Genomic DNA, 15,503 nt, shown 5'->3' with positions numbered 1-15,503 from the left:
AAATAAACTGTTTATTGCGTATTTATTTAGCTGTGAGCATGTAACCAGTAGTCTCCAGAGATGACAGGCAGGGAATCAACCCCACCCCTAAACTTACAGCTACAATTCACACCACTCTTCCCCGTATATTCAGAAGTACTCTATTACTTGGAGTCAGTATTACTATTACTCGGGGCCCAGCTTTAAACATAGAAAATACAGGACCAAACTGCACGTAGATATTAAGTAAAGCCTAGGGGCTGCCTTCTCCGCTCTGGGCTCTGAAGATCTTCTGCACCACTTTGGTCAGGAGCATCTAGGATGAAACCTATCATCTCTAGATCCCAGCTCGGTCCTTTTGCGGCTCTTCCCTCATTACATAGCTCATCAAGATCAAATCTCCGACTCAAACACCTATCTCACAACATGAGATGAACCACACTGCCAGGGAGGCAGAGATTGCTTGGATAAAGGGAAAAGCGGTACCTACTTCATGCAAGGATCTAAATATCCTCCTACCCCCTCTTTTTCCCCCTGCCTTTTTCAGTCTCCAAACACAGGCTTGGAGGAGGAACAGGGGGTATGCATGAAAAAAAGAGGCATAATAGTTGCCTCTGGGGCAACACCCTAACCCTGTGCAGAACATCCTTCTGAAACAGATCTCAGCCTCTGGCCAGTGAGAAGCGAGGTAAAGTCAGACTCTCTTTCTGATATTGCCCTTGCAGATACGTCGTCCCCTCCTGTGTCTCGCTCTCCTCAGTTCTCCTCAATCTTACTCCTCCATTCATAGGCTCTGCAATGACACCAGTTCCTCTCAACGTGGAGTCAACACCCGGCCAAACATCAGAACTCTTCTGTCTCAGCTTATTTTGTTCCCGTGGTGGGGTGGGAGATGTCTTCTGAATAATACGTACACAATGTTATGAGAAACGGCAGTAAGAGGGTCTGCTCCCCCACCCAGGGAATCGCTGCTTGAAATGATCCCCCCAAGAGCACTTGTGCTGTGCTGAAGCACCTTTCCTAAACCTACGTAAAAAGCGATGGAACTTCACAGGTCATTTTGTTTTCAGGATCGGGGGTGGGTGAAAGCGGGCAGAGAGGGGCAAGAGAGACACCCCTTGCTCTCATCAACTACGCGATAGTAGCTCTACAGAAGAGACACCAAGCCTTCTGCATTCCCTAGAGATGGTTCTGGTGCACCTGCTACCTTTTATAGACAGTCCTTAGACTCCGCTACATGTGCTAAGCGCCATATGTTTTAAATTCAAACATTATGAACTGGATTAGGTACCACCTGTCGAAATTCAATAGTTTACCTTAAGCAGGTCGGACTACGCACTCATAATGGCTCCTTTTTAATTCTACTATCAATAGATGTAGTGTCTTTCACAAACTGACCTACTTTTTCACATCACGTTATCCAGGTCAGAAGATAACAAAGCCTCCTCAGATAAAAAAAAATTGCTTTTTGTTCAACAAAACACTTGTTTGTTTGTGGGCCAATCTTCCATAAACAAGTCTTCAACATCCACTTAGCGCAAAAAAACCTCATCACCAGGGATGATTCACTATACATGGTGATTATAATGATATATAAGTAAAGATTGAATAAACATCTCATCAGTATCAACAAGGTGATTCAGACTTTCCTGACACTAGAAATTCTCCTCTGAATTCAAGCCTCTAAGAAAAAAAAATTTAACTTCCAAATCTTTTTAATCCTTTATTCATTAGGATGACTGAAAAGTTGCATCCATCTGCTCGCTATAAAGGTAATCGCAGTGAACAACGCAATCAGCTAAACACTACCTGTAGGGAGTTTAGATCGAGCTCCAGAATCAGCTGAACGCTACCTTGAGTTTAGATCAAACTTCAGAAGAAAAACTGAAGTAACTCGCTCAGTCTCACTAGAGGTAAACGGGCCAGGAAAAGCTAGTATTAGAACGGTAGCAAAAGTACAAATCTGAATTGAGTGTACTGTGAAACTGCATCTTAGATATATATTGGTAATGAAATAATGCTGCTCTCCTGCTTTTCTTCCTTGTTTCAGATGAAACAGCTAGGCTATGCCAAATTATTTGGCTAAATTTGACCAGACAACAGTGGGGCAGGAGGTATGTGGGCGAAAATGCTTTCAATCAGATCAAAAAATGGATTCAAATCACTGAGTGGTCACAAAGCCCCATGCAAGCTGGGGGGCAGGAATACAAATTACAAACCACACCTTGGAAAACAATGCACCCCAAAATTTCACATGTATAAGAGACTATATTTGTGGGTAGATATTGTAAACAGAAATAGTTGCACTTACTCTCCTTCCTGAAGGAGATGACATTGTTAATTTAAAATCAGTGCTACAACCAGTCCTAGGACACCCATTAATAAATCTGGTCCTACACAAACCCTTGCGTGATTAAATTCAAAATCTCATGGCAGGTTTTGTGGGGGTTTCTTTTTTTTGGGGGGGGGGCGGGAAGGAGGAGAAGGGGGGGAACAGAGAGAAGGGGAAGGAAAGTCACTTGTTGACTGGCTTCACCTCACACAGACTTGCTTCCTCTGCTTTTAGGAATACGCTGTTTTCAGTCTAAAAATTAATATCCTCGGTAATTGAGTACATCCAACAGGCAGAAAATACTTAAACTGAAATTACACCCAACGCCTCAATGCATTTCCCAATAAACCAGCCAAATTCTGATCTTCACTTCAGTTTGACATCCCTTGAGACTCTTCAGCACTACAACAGCAGCACCAGCACCCTGGTGAATCCTCCCCAGGTTTCTCCACCTGTCTGCCTCCCCCCTCGAGTCTCCCACCATGCAGTGGTCAGTATTCTCTGCAGACACTTGTGTACCAAGTGCTAGTGACTACACATCTGCAGATAGCACACATCTCTGGAAGAATATTTAACCTGAACTGACAGCTACATCAGCTAAGATGTGTAGTAAGCAGTTAGGTCTTCACACCGGTACTACGAGACGACGTTATCGGAAAGTTCTCCCCCCAAATTAACCTGATTGCGCTGTATTTTCCAACCAGTTTTGCTCCCAAAATTCAACACGTACAGTTATTACGTATAAATATCCACACAGATATCCGTTTCACATCCGCAGGGCTAGGATCCCACGTCCTCCAGAGCCACCACTGCTACTGAGTACCTTGCACAAACAACTGCGCATATAATTAACAATAATTTGTAATAGGCTGAACTGATAAACTAAACCGTTATTGCAACCTCATACTGCGCTCGTAATCCAGGACGTATTTTTGACCAGGTGAATGAATAACTGCTGTTAACAGTAATACCAGACCAGTTATTTGAAGCGATGCTCACTAAATAGCTGTTAAAAGCAGGGGAGAGCGCACAAGCCCTGCCGCTCCTTGCGCCCCGGGTGAGCGGCCAGCCATCGCCCCAGAGCTCCAGCAGCTCAGCTAGGACAGTGACTGCCTCGGATTTACAACCCTTTCTGCTTGCCGCTCTAAGGAACTGCGATGCAGCCCACTAAACTGAGTTAGCTTTTCACTGTTTCTGGTTTTGGCTTACTTGTTATACTTTATTTGCTTAGCGAATTTTGCCAAATAGTTTGGTGTTTCTCTTGCACCAGCTAATGCTGCACTATTAATGTTCTGATTGCCAGTGAGAGAGCAATCTTTCATTTTAAACACATCAACCTGGTGGCAGTTTTAACAAACTAGTAGAAGCAGGAATATCCAAAGAATTATCTTGCACATACCGTGTTTCTTACATCCCTCCCAAAGAATCTCCTAATGGATATTGTCAGAGACGATAAAGGGCTGGATGGACCCATGATCTAACTCAATTATGCATCACTTAAGAAAATATATATGCACACTAATTTTTATATTATTTCTCTAATTAAAATGTGAAATGTTTCATTTAAAATCCATTTTAGTCATGGTTTCAAGAACTACCAGTCAAATCTGATACAGCTATACAAGGGAGACCCATCTCATGTCTGAAGTTATTTGACAGTACGTCTAATTTTGTTTCTGAGAGCATCACAAAAGAGAGGCTTGTCCAACTTAAGCAAAAAAAATAAGATTTTGTATTTACTCTTGAGAAAATAGAAACTAAACACATCTATTACCTTAAAGAACTAAACAAAGCTGCTTTCCACATGCACAAGCTATAAAAGACTACATGAAATAATTCAGAAAATTAAATGTAGACATACATGCAATGATATGCCTTACACAGATATTCAGTCTCTGAATATGTCTGCCGCAAACAAGTAGCCAGTCGTGTCACTTCCACCCCTTCAGCCCGTAGAATTAAACTCCTGCCAGGAGTGTGCCCACGCAACAACTTGTTTCTAGTATTCAGAATTTCAGCTGCAATCAAACTGCTCAGGAAATAACGCAATTGCTGGGGAGTGGGGGCAGGGGAAGGAAAGACAAACTGTTAGAAAGCAAAGTTCTGTTTTTCTCAGATGCGAAAGAAGAACCTGAAGCCATTTCTTCCTCAAGTACAGGAATGATTTAATTGGTATTATGTCTCTCTCGCTTCTATTGCACGTAAGCCGTAACTTCTTTCAAGAGATAGCACAGCACGTGTGACTTCAGATTCTTTTGTCACTGTTAAATTAGGCAATATTTAAGTACGATGGTATTTGCTTTCCCCACACCTCCAAATACCAAAAGTTGGGTAAGAATTTATGGTTTTAAATATTACAGGTTCCACAGTACACTGTAGATAGAAGGCAAGTGTAGATATTAAAGATAAGATTCTGAACATTCTTGTATCTGTAGAAAAAAAAAGTTATTTAAAATCAATCAGTATTTGTTTCTCAATAACTTTCTTTGGCTTACTTTTGGTAATCTCACCCCAAAAGTAGGATTGCACAGTCCCAACAGGTCCATCACTTATTTCAATGAAAAAAAAAAAGTTTAGGACACTCAACAGCAACAAAATGTTTTAGTTGTTATCAACCTGTAGGTTATCTAACTCCAAGTGATTCATTCCCCCACCTGTAAGCTACAGCAGAAGCAGCCCGGGCAGTTAAGCGTAAGACGACAAGCTGCAATACCTGTCTGGCAAATGCACGCAGCCTTTTGACTGCCGACCGATTTTCTCTGTGAGCGATACCCAAAGCCGCCGGTGCAGACAGCTAACAGGGCCACCAGCAGCTGCTGCTCACTCCAGTCAAACTGCGTGATAGCCACGTGGCAACGGGCGAAAAGCGGGGATCGCACCGATCAAGACACAACTCTTCAGTTATTTTTAAAGCACGTCGTTGCATGTAACCGGATTACAACTATTCTGTCAGCTCCTCCTCGTTTCCCAGCGAGCGGAAACCGGTAACCCTGAAGCGACTGAAGGCGGGGAGCACCAGCATCACATCAGCAGCTGGAAGCCGAGCTCTAAACGACGCGCGGTATCAGATCTTCTCTTCCAATCCATGCATGGCCTAACCGCAGACGTGAGCGTCAGGCAGCGCTTTTTTCTCCATCATGTTCCAAAGGTCTTTTTGTAGGAATGCCACTATACAACAAAAAAAGTTCACTAAACAGGAACTGTAGAAGGTTTTGTTCCATCTCCCCCTGCAGCTTTTGTATTTACCTACTTTTATCTTTGTGTCCTGCTTTGGGAGAATCACAGGCCTGGCAAGGGAACTGTCACCACGACAACCCTCCGTGAGTTATACCGAAAGCACGCAGATAGCTTCCAAAAACCACTGGAAAAAAAATGCAATCCCCAAAAACTAAACTCTCAGCATTTCAAATAAAATTAAAAAATTAAAAAAGTGTCACCTTTCGTACTTCCCTCCCTCCAATGACACTATCTAAACAGCATCAAAGTCACATATCAGGAGCAGAGAGGTAGTACCCTAAAACTCCATAGGAAAAAAAAAAAAAAACAAGACACCCGGTATCAATACAGACAGACAACTAATCAATAACTGGATTTACCCAGCATCTCTACTATAATAGTCATAATCAACATTCTCAAAGAGGCAAAATTCACACCTAAATTGTAGATGTAGCACTGCACACTTAAATACAGACTGTGAACTGTGCAAGCTTCCTAAAACTTTTGTCTTTCATTATGAGTTTTTCTGCTTGGAATAGTTTAATTGCACTGTCCATATATCTCTAACATCAATTCTCTCTTTTAAGAGAAAGAACTAATAGTATTTCATGTAACTACCAGAATTTCTAGATTTTTTTCTAATATAAAAAAAAAAAAAAATGTAAGTTCCTTCTTCATCAATACTTCATTTCCATGTTATTAAAAACTAATCAGCCTAATTACCTTTCTGTGTAGGTGGTTCCAGCATTGTCAACTGATGCATAAAAACAGTTCTGAAGTACTGGACATAGGTAGCTAATATCTGAAAACATGCTATATTGAAATACATTTACATCAAGTTTAATAGGGCTGTTACCAAGTAAACAGAAGTGACATCTCAAATCAGTTAACTCTCAGTTGCTCACCTTTTACATTCCCACTGCTCTGGATGCTCCGAGACAAGCTTTCCTTGATATTTAGTGATTACGTGTCCATAGGTATGAACTGCTTGGCAACAGCAGAGCACAATCACATTTTGCCTAGCATTAGTTTTCCCTGTGACAAGCAATAGGCTTTACTCAGCACAGTCCTGGCAGATGGTACTCATTACTACAGCTGAACAAGTTGTAAATAATGTGATTTATCCTGTAAGTTTTGGTTCTCTATTCAAGACACCAAAGCAGGTAATACATCTCTATTAATCCTCTTGGGCAATCTTCAGAGAAATTCACCCTCATATTTCGGGCTCACTCAGAACCTCTTGAAAGAAGTCAGCAGCAAATAAGCTTTGTGGAGGTCTTGGCATAGAAGTGAAATCTGTACATCACCTGGGTAACTACTTCTCGGTAACTCATTATCTAGAACAGCAGTTGAGAAATACACCACAACTTCTGGACTGGGCCATCAAAATCTTTAACCACGTTTCAGGTGAAAAACTAAAACCAAGTTTTTACAGAATAATTTCAGCAGTAAATTGCTTTGCGGACCTTTTGATCAGCAAAGAGGGCATATAAAAAAAAGTTTCAAACGTGTGTTTCTGTGTAAGTACTTGCTTCTACAAAGTCTTGTAACTATCAGAAAAATGGTTACAAAAGTGTCTTCTTGATTGGAGTGTACTTGGACTAAGCTCTCAAAAATCACAAGATGACATTACTGATACAGAAAGGTAGTCAACTTAAGAGTAAAACCTACTAACAGAGTTAGGAGAGTGCATGAAAGTTAAAATAAAAATAATTAAAACAAGCTTACAGAGTAGTCTAATCAATCATGAAAATTAGAAATGCTTCCAAATTCAGCAATAACTTAAGAGAACAATATATTGCAACAAAATTGCTTTTGCTAAGACTTATAGTGAAGTTAGAGAGCTCAGTCCACCTCCAGACTTTTTACCCAGTCATATAAACTTATCAAAATTGCTTTTATGGGGAGAGGACAGAAATTGTTTGCTTCTAGAAGACACTCATACATGCTACTTCTGCCAAGGTAGTATCCCCAGGGTTTGCTTCATAAATCTGCTGTAATTATGTAGGCCTCATACTGAAGAAAAAAGGGAAAAGGAAAGAATGTTTATTCAAAAGTCTATATACAAGGCTGATTATTTTTAATCAAATATAACCCATGTGAAATATTTAAAAATCAAGACTAAAAGCAAGCATCATTTAATGTATTTTAATAGCAAACTTACAGGAACAGCACAGAAGACAGACAACATTAAGAACATGTACTTGCATGTAGGACAACTCAGTTAGAAAAGTATAGTGAATGGATGGAATCTACTGTATGATAAAAATGCTACAAACACCATTTAGTTGCCATTGATAAGAAATTTACTTGTTTAAAAAAATCCAAATGCTGGCATTGTCCAGAAAAATTTGACAGGTTTATTTATAATTTTTTTTTTATAAAGTTGAATTGTTGAAACTTGTTCACTGAAACATTTTTTTTTTGACCGCATTAATGCTTTATGTCCCCTCATTTATATTAAAAATTCACACACAAATGAAAATGGAAAAGAACTTGCCAATATCCAATTCTGTCCCCTATTTTTCCATTTGCAACCATATACTTAGGTACCTTTTAACCCCATGGAAAAAATATCTAACGTTCATTACTACCAATAACAGGAAGAAGATTTTTGCTTCGAGAATGACAAACCCATCAGAGTGAAGTTTAGGCACGCTCTCCACGTATGCGGCGTGCTAGCTGGATATCTTTTGGCATGATTGTGACTCGTTTGGCATGGATAGCACACAGGTTGGTATCTTCAAACAGGCCAACCAAGTAGGCTTCACTTGCCTCCTAGTATAGAAGAAAAGAGTTAAGAGCACTTTCACTTTCTGAGCACCAGGAAAAAAAATTCAAAGTATAATATGACACAGCAGTAAGTTTAAGTTTCTGTCTTTATTAATACATTTCAGAAGTTCTGGATTCTCAAAAAATAAGTCGTCGTTTTTTTTTCCAAACCACCAAGTAATAATCTATACTGTTGTCATTTGGTGAAGACATCCTCTGGAACACAACTGAAAAAAATAACATGACTCTCACAAGGTAAGGAGTTGTCTTATCAAAAAGTTAAGTTTGTTTAGGAACTTCTCTTTCTAAAGGTTGAGTTACACCATTTGAGTGACTTCTCTGTTGCCTCTTCCAGCATGAGCATCAGGTGAAATTGGCAGGCGCCAAGGAAAACAAGAGCAGGTATTCCTTCATAACACATAGCTATGTGACAGATTCTCCTGCCATAGGATGTTGTGAATTCTGAAGAGGTTGTGTAATTCAATATATTAATAAATACAAAAGAACCAAGAATTATTAGATATAAGGCATCACCTTTGACTCAGGAACTACTTAAGCTACAATTTACCCAAAGCTGGAAAGCAGTCTCAAGTCTTATACACTTGTCCTGTTTGCTGTACTCCCTCCACCACTCCAAGCATCTGCTGTCTGTTTGGAATACAGATAGCCCAACTCCTCCACTAAAGCTGGAAAACCTGAAAGATTTTCACAGAGGCGAGAATCACAGGATCAGCACTTGGGAGTGCAAAGGAAAAGCCCGACCTAGGAAAACTACATTTCTGATGACAGTGTTTTCATCATTACTAAGGAAGGGAGGAGACAGGGTTCTCAGACAAATGCGCAGTTGGACCTTATTATTCCTTCAGCTCACAGAAGTTAGCCACTACTTAGCTTAGCACAGAATTTCTAACTGTTTACACATTTCAGAGTTAAATTCACAACCCCAACACCTAAAAATCTCCTAGGAAGAATCTACGCAAGCAAACATTAGAGGTGAAGCTCAGAGGCCCCCAGCCCAGGACAAAACCTGGAGGCACAATGTGATTGGGGCAAGGAGGCAGTAGTAGCAAGGCTCAGTTACAGAAAGAAGGTTGAGGGCCACCCTTTTAAAATACATACAGAATATGAGTTTTTATGAACCTTTTTCATTGCCAGCAACTGCAAAGTCAACTTACTAAGCTATTCAATGTTTCTGTTTGAAAACAGAAAACATTTGAAGAAATAAAGACGTTTACTGAACAAAACAGGACTATAGCATTAATAAAATAAGCCTAGTTTCCCTGGAGCATGCAGTGGGGTGTGATTACCACAACTTATCCCAACACAGCTTTGCTAATTTACTACATGAAGCGTTAAGACATTTTAATAAATGAAACATATTGGCACAAACAACATGGAACTAAATGAGTGAAAATGCTTTTACAGGATGCAAATAGGAAGCACAAGTAACAGTATATTAAGAAGTTCTATATCAGCAATAGCTTTACTCAAAACAGGAATATTCAGAAGATGTATTAGCCATTGACCAAGTTTACCAACAATTCCTGATAAAACATACATAAGCAAGCCTCAGGATTTAAGAGCTACACCATTCACTCACTGCAAAGAGGTTAAAGTAACAATTAAGAGCAAAGGCAAAACTATTTTGCAAATGCAGGCAATCACCTTCTGAAGCTAAGCATGTGTTCAAGTTTTTGCAGGATCACATGGCACACATTTTTCCCTCTCATCAAGTAGAAGCCATCAGAAAACAGTAATGTTGCCATAACAATGGCAAGTTTAGTCTGGGTATCAAATACTTTCCAACTAGATAGGTACTAGAGCAATCTTTCAATAGGTAAAAGGGCAGCAGAGACCTATTTTTAACCAGGAGTATATCCTGGGGTGTATTGGGAACTGAGTGTTGCCAGCAGGTGGAGGGAGGTGATCCTGCCCCTCTACTCAGCCCTAGGGAGGCCGCATCTCAAGTACTGTGTCCAGCTCTGGGCTCCCCAGTGCAAGAGAGACACGGAGCCTCTGCAGAGAGTCCAGCGTAGGGCTACGAGGATGATTAGAGGGCTGGAGCATCTGCCCTATGAGGAACGGCTGCGAGAGCTGGGCCTCTTCAGCCTGGGGAAGAGGAGACTGAGGGGGGATCTTACCAATGTGTACAAGTACCTGGAGGGAAGGTGTCAAGGGGATGGGGACAAACTCTTTTCAGTTGTCCCATGTGACAGGACAAGAGGCAATGGGCAAAAACTGAACCTCAGGAAGTTCCGCCTGAATGTGAGGGGGAATTTCTTCCCTGTGAGAGTGACGGAGCACTGGAACAGGTTGCCCAGAGAGGTTGTGGAGTCTCCTTCCCTGGAGATATTCAAGGCCCGCCTGGATGCAACCCTGTCTAACACGCTCTAGGTGACTCTGCTTGAGCAGGGGAGTTGGACTAGATGATCTCCAGAGGTCCCTTCCAACTTTACTGATTCTATGATTCCCACGATAGGACTGTAGTCTTGGAAAAGACCTAACTTTAGGTCTTTTCTTACAATTTATCTGCCACAGCATCAAGTTTTGGGGAACTGTATTTGGGAATGGCAACTACATATTTAGAGACTGGTCTTCAGAACAGTGGAAGCAAAAGGAATCTTAGCGTAAGATTTTATATATATGTGTGTGTGTGTGTGTGTGTGTGTGTGTGTGTACATATATATGTATATATCAATTCTAAGTAGCTTATACTAGATTTTAAGCTATTCTGGGAAGAACGTGGGTCAGAAAAAGCAATCAATACTTTACCTCAACGTATACGTATTATTTAAATATCTTATGTACAATATGTTAAAAAAACCTCACTGTATTAATTACATTATGGACAAAACACTTTATTTCCTAACCATGCTTCCACACGGCTTATCAGACTGTTTCTTTAAAGAGAATTTGAGTAGATCAAGATCTTAACTTGAATAGACTAGAACAAGCTATATACGCCAACAATTCAGGCTTCTTTGCTTTTAAACGTAAAGCCTGTAACAAAGCTTGAGAATTTTGAGAACAGATTTATCTTGGCACCTTATTAAACGCACTGCTGTGTAACGCAACAACTCGGGGCAACAGGGGGTAAGCTATTTCCAACTTAAAACGTATGTTTAACCTCTGTAAGGAGCTGCTGACCTGTTGTTGCGTTATTTTAGCCTGGGATAATGGAGGGGGGCATCACCAGGCCACCTCTGAGCCAGGAAGGCTGAGGGGGCGCATCCCCTCGTGCCCCCGCCCCACCACAAGGCCGCGCCTCCCCGCGGCAGCCCACCACTCCGGCAGCGCTCGGGCTCCCCATAGCGACAGGCTGCCCAATGGCAGCGGGGGGCGGAGCCCCTCCCCACGCCCAGGGCACCTCCCCCATTTACCCGAAATCCCTGGTTATCCCTGGTTTTTAGGGGCATATTGGTGCTGTCTTATAATATTTGTGGTAATAGCAGTTGCAGCACTAAAATTGCAGTTTTTGGGACGCCTCTTCTAACGCCCACACAGGCTCCACCCTGGCACCTGGGACACAGGCTGCCATCAGGGCTACCTCCTTAACCCGCAGCGTACTCTTAACGCAGTTGCTAGAGAAAGCACCTAGTACTCAGGCAGAACTCAAGAAGTTAAGCGCTAACTGGCACAAAGGAAGATCTTGCAACTTTCTGAGGACAGAGAGACGCCTATTTTGACACCCGCCACCAGAACCCAAGCAAACTGCCGCCGATACAGAGGACTCTGAGCTGTGCCTCGGAGCAAGCTGCTCCCGTCAGTAACACTTACCTGCAAAGCACCGATAGCAGCGCTCTGGAAGCGCAGATCTGTTTTGAAGTCCTGAGCAATTTCACGCACCAGACGCTGGAAGGGAAGCTTGCGGATCAGAAGTTCGGTAGACTTTTGATAACGCCTGATTTCACGGAGAGCCACAGTACCCGGCCTTTTTAAGTTAAATTAGAGAGAAAAAAGTTATTGTTTAAAACATTCTACATCACCTTAAAAACACAGGTTCATAACCTTAACTAAAAACTACACGCGTGGTGTTCTCACTAGAAACATCCCAGTATTTATGAGACAGAACCAGCTTTACTGAACTTCCACTGCCTTCAAAAGGCATCTCTTGCTCGGGTCAGTGATGAGAACAGGCCCTCAAGGCCATGACTTCACTACGAGAAGAAGCACAGCACGCGTTAGCGACTTACGCACATTGGAAGCCTTAGCGTAGACAGGGCAAACCACAACACTGCCATGAGTTAGCTGGTTAAACTATACACCATAGGCTCCCTCCTAAGGTTTACACTAACCAGACAATACAATTTTAGGGTACTATGGCTCTTTTTGCCTCCTGACATAAATCTCAGAAGGACACAGTCAAATTTCTCAAGAGTGAGAAACTAACAGAATTTATATCCTGCGTTATCATATCAATACAAAAGTTAATTTCCTTGTGTCGGCTTTCATGTCAGAATTAAAAATTCAGATTAACAGCATAATTTGGAAATCACAAAGTTCATTCATGAAATTAGTATCACGTTTATTTCAGTGAAAACTTCTGCATTTTCTAATTCTAGTTTCATTTCCTTTCTCCCAGACTATTAATTCTAGTCTCACACCTACATAAGTAGCCTTCAAGATCACACTCGTTATTTCAAAACTGCTTCTGTTCCCCTACCAACTTTTTCCAAGTAAAATTTAACGCCTTTTCCATGATCAGCCAGCAAATCAAAGGATGACTGTTACCGTCCTGGATTTAGACGGGACTTCCCTAGGTGGAAAACTTCATTATTAGAGGATTGCCGAAAAGATCTGGCTCTCATTCTAACCTATTTCCTATGCAGGAGTGGCTATTTTGGGATAACCGAGTGTAAAATTACATGCGGGGGGGGGGTGGGGTGGGGTTATAGGTAGACATTTCGCGCCCTCTCGTGGAAAATGACCTGCACTGCACCACCAGCTCGTTACAAGCGAAACAGCAACGAGGACAGATTAAAAAAAAAAAAAAAAAAAAAAAAAACGTATCAGTTTAAGTAAATGACGACACGCCGGTAGCGATAAAGTTAGCGGTGGCACGATGTGGCCAGAATATTTAAATAATCTGCCCTCTTTTTTTTTTTTTTTTTTTTTTTTTTTGGGGGGGGGGGGGGGGGGGTGTCAGGTGCTGACAGACGATGGAGCCCCCGATTAGTTCTGCAGCTGGGCGAGGGCAGCGCCGGCCGGCGGGCGGGCGCGGGACGCGGGTTCGCGGCCGGCGGGCGGCGTACCGGTAGCGGTGCGGCTTCTTCACCCCGCCAGTAGAGGGCGCGCTCTTGCGCGCCGCCTTGGTGGCGAGCTGCTTGCGGGGCGCCTTGCCGCCGGTGGACTTGCGGGCCGTCTGCTTGGTGCGGGCCATGCTCCTGCCAACTTCGCTGCTGCCTTACACCTGCCGCCGGAGGGAAGACACCGCCGCGCCTCACTCGCCGCCCCCCCCTCCCCCCGATCCCCTCCTGCCCCCCCGTCCCCGGCGGCGGCGGCCCCGCGGCTGCGGGCGGCCCCCGGCGCCGCCAGGTAGCCGCGGCAAGGCCGCCTCTCCCCCCCCCCTCCGCGGCGAGCCGCCAGCCCCGGAGCCCCCCGCAGGCCCTGCCGCGCCTAACTGTAAAAAAAAAAAAAAAAAAAAACAAAACAAACAAAACAAAAAATAACCCCAAACAGAAAAAAAAACCACCGAGCGCCTGCAGACCTCAGTATTTAAAAAAATAAACACAGTTTTGTCTGCGAATTCAGTTGCGAGGTTGCGGCGGCAAAACCCAAGCAAGTCGCCTCAAACAAGGCGCAGGGAGGCGGTTGTTGCCGCCTCTGGCCGGCCGGTCGTCACCCGAAAAGTGCTGCAAATACCGCCTAAGAAACACCGGGGTGGGGGGCCCGCGCCGGACCCACGGCTTCCCCCGAGCAAAGAAATCTGCTCCAAAGCAGCGGAGTGGGTGAAAGTAGACGAGCAAGCCCCAGGAGCTGCCGGCGGAGCAGCCTGCCCCTCGCAGGCACCCGCCCGGGCTTGCGCATTAAAAAGCAAATACATGCAAATCGGCATTTATTGTGCAAAAAAGGGAAGAGCCCGGCTTTAAGTGCAGGAAAGAGACAAACTTTTCGGGGGGCTGTTTCGGGTGCCGTCTTTCTCTTTCCATGCAATTGCTTCCCAAAAGCTGCCTCGCTCCCAAGCGCCTCTCACAGGCAAACTCATCTCCCAGACCCAGAACAAAATGGAAACAATCAAGAAATACAGCCCTAGTCCTCTTGCAAAGGAGGAAAAAATAAATTGCAAAAAATAACGCAGAAAAACACAAGAAACTCCAAACCATGTGGGTGCAGATGAAGGGGGAGGCGGCGGAAAAGTTTGCACTCGAAAACCAAAAAAATTGCGTTGGTTTTGGGTCGTTCCTTTGGGGAAATTTCTCTCCCTTTTTATTGTTTTTTATGCAATAGGAAAAAAAATATGGTCGGTGACCAGAGAAAAGAGACAAGATGGTGAAGCTGAGCAACAACTGTGGGGAGCAGGGGAAGGAAGGCAGCAGAGTTACCCTGGGCTGGCAAGCGGCTCCTCTTGGCGGCTGCTCCCCGGCGCCGATCAGGGGGCTGTTGGGCTGAGGAGGCAGCTAAGGGGCTGGGGAGGGCACTGGTGGGGGTTTGGAGCGGGGGCGAGGCGGGCGGCGGGGGGCAACGGCCGCGCGAAGCGGGGCCGGGGGGCGCCGGCGGCGGGCGGGCGCCGCGCGGGCTGAGCGGCGGAAGGCGGCGCGGGGCCGGCGAGACGGGCTGCCGCCGCCGGCCGAGCCCCCAAAAGTTTGTGGGGAGGGCCGGGGGGCGGCGGCGGGGGGCGGCGGGCGCGGCGCGAGACTTACCCCGTCCGCCTGGGCGAGCGCGGCTGCCGTGCGGGAGGAGGGAGGGCGGGCGGCGGGCGGACGCGAGGAGGAGCCGGAGCTGCGACTGCTGCTGGCGGCGGCGGCGGCTCGGAGCACAATTGAAAGATGGCTGACTCGGGAGGGCCGGCCCCCCGCTCGGCCCCGCCCCCGCCCGCCCGGGCCCCGCCCCGCGCCCGCTCGGCAGCCAATGGCGCACAATGGAGGGAAGGCGCGGCCCCGCCCCCGCCCGGCCCGGCCCCCCCGCCACCCCCCGCCTCGCCCGGCTCCGTGTGTACAAACACAAAAGACACGCCGCGCGCGCGCGCGCGAGGGGGATTCCCCCT

General features: G+C 44.7%; 1 protein-coding gene and 1 long non-coding RNA gene across 7 annotated transcripts; both read right to left on the bottom strand.

Annotated features, from left to right (window-relative positions):
• Positions 1-507: 507 nt before the first annotated feature.
• On the bottom strand, positions 508-7,544 carry LOC134139132 (uncharacterized). 5 transcript variants are annotated; one of them, XR_009958077.1, is made up of 4 exons: positions 6,433-7,538; positions 5,558-5,672; positions 4,173-5,479; positions 508-878 (listed from the first exon to the last, which is right to left on the bottom strand). It is a non-coding gene; the product is annotated as an uncharacterized LOC134139132 (long non-coding RNA). The 5 variants fall into 5 exon arrangements; XR_009958076.1 differs by lacking the exon at positions 508-878 and having other exon boundaries at positions 4,084-5,479; positions 6,433-6,864; positions 7,473-7,544; XR_009958078.1 differs by lacking the exon at positions 508-878 and having other exon boundaries at positions 4,084-4,740; positions 5,025-5,479.
• Positions 7,545-7,661: 117 nt separating this feature from the next.
• On the bottom strand, positions 7,662-15,287 carry LOC134138235 (histone H3.3A). Of its 2 annotated transcripts, none has more exons than XM_062571603.1 (4): positions 15,160-15,287; positions 13,552-13,709; positions 12,077-12,230; positions 7,662-8,305 (listed from the first exon to the last, which is right to left on the bottom strand). In XM_062571603.1, the coding sequence occupies exons 2-4, from the start codon at positions 13,677-13,679 to the stop codon at positions 8,177-8,179; spliced, it is 411 nt and encodes a 136-aa protein (XP_062427587.1). In that variant the 5' UTR covers positions 13,680-13,709; positions 15,160-15,287; the 3' UTR covers positions 7,662-8,176. The 2 variants fall into 2 exon arrangements, with proteins under 2 accessions (XP_062427587.1, XP_062427588.1); XM_062571604.1 differs by lacking the exon at positions 15,160-15,287 and adding an exon at positions 14,842-14,916.
• Positions 15,288-15,503: the final 216 nt, after the last annotated feature.

The sequence above is a fragment of the Rhea pennata genome, chromosome 3, assembly GCF_028389875.1.
Source record: "Rhea pennata isolate bPtePen1 chromosome 3, bPtePen1.pri, whole genome shotgun sequence".
In the NCBI taxonomy this organism is placed as follows: domain Eukaryota; kingdom Metazoa; phylum Chordata; class Aves; order Rheiformes; family Rheidae; genus Rhea; species Rhea pennata.
This window is presented reverse-complemented; position numbering and strand designations above follow the sequence as displayed.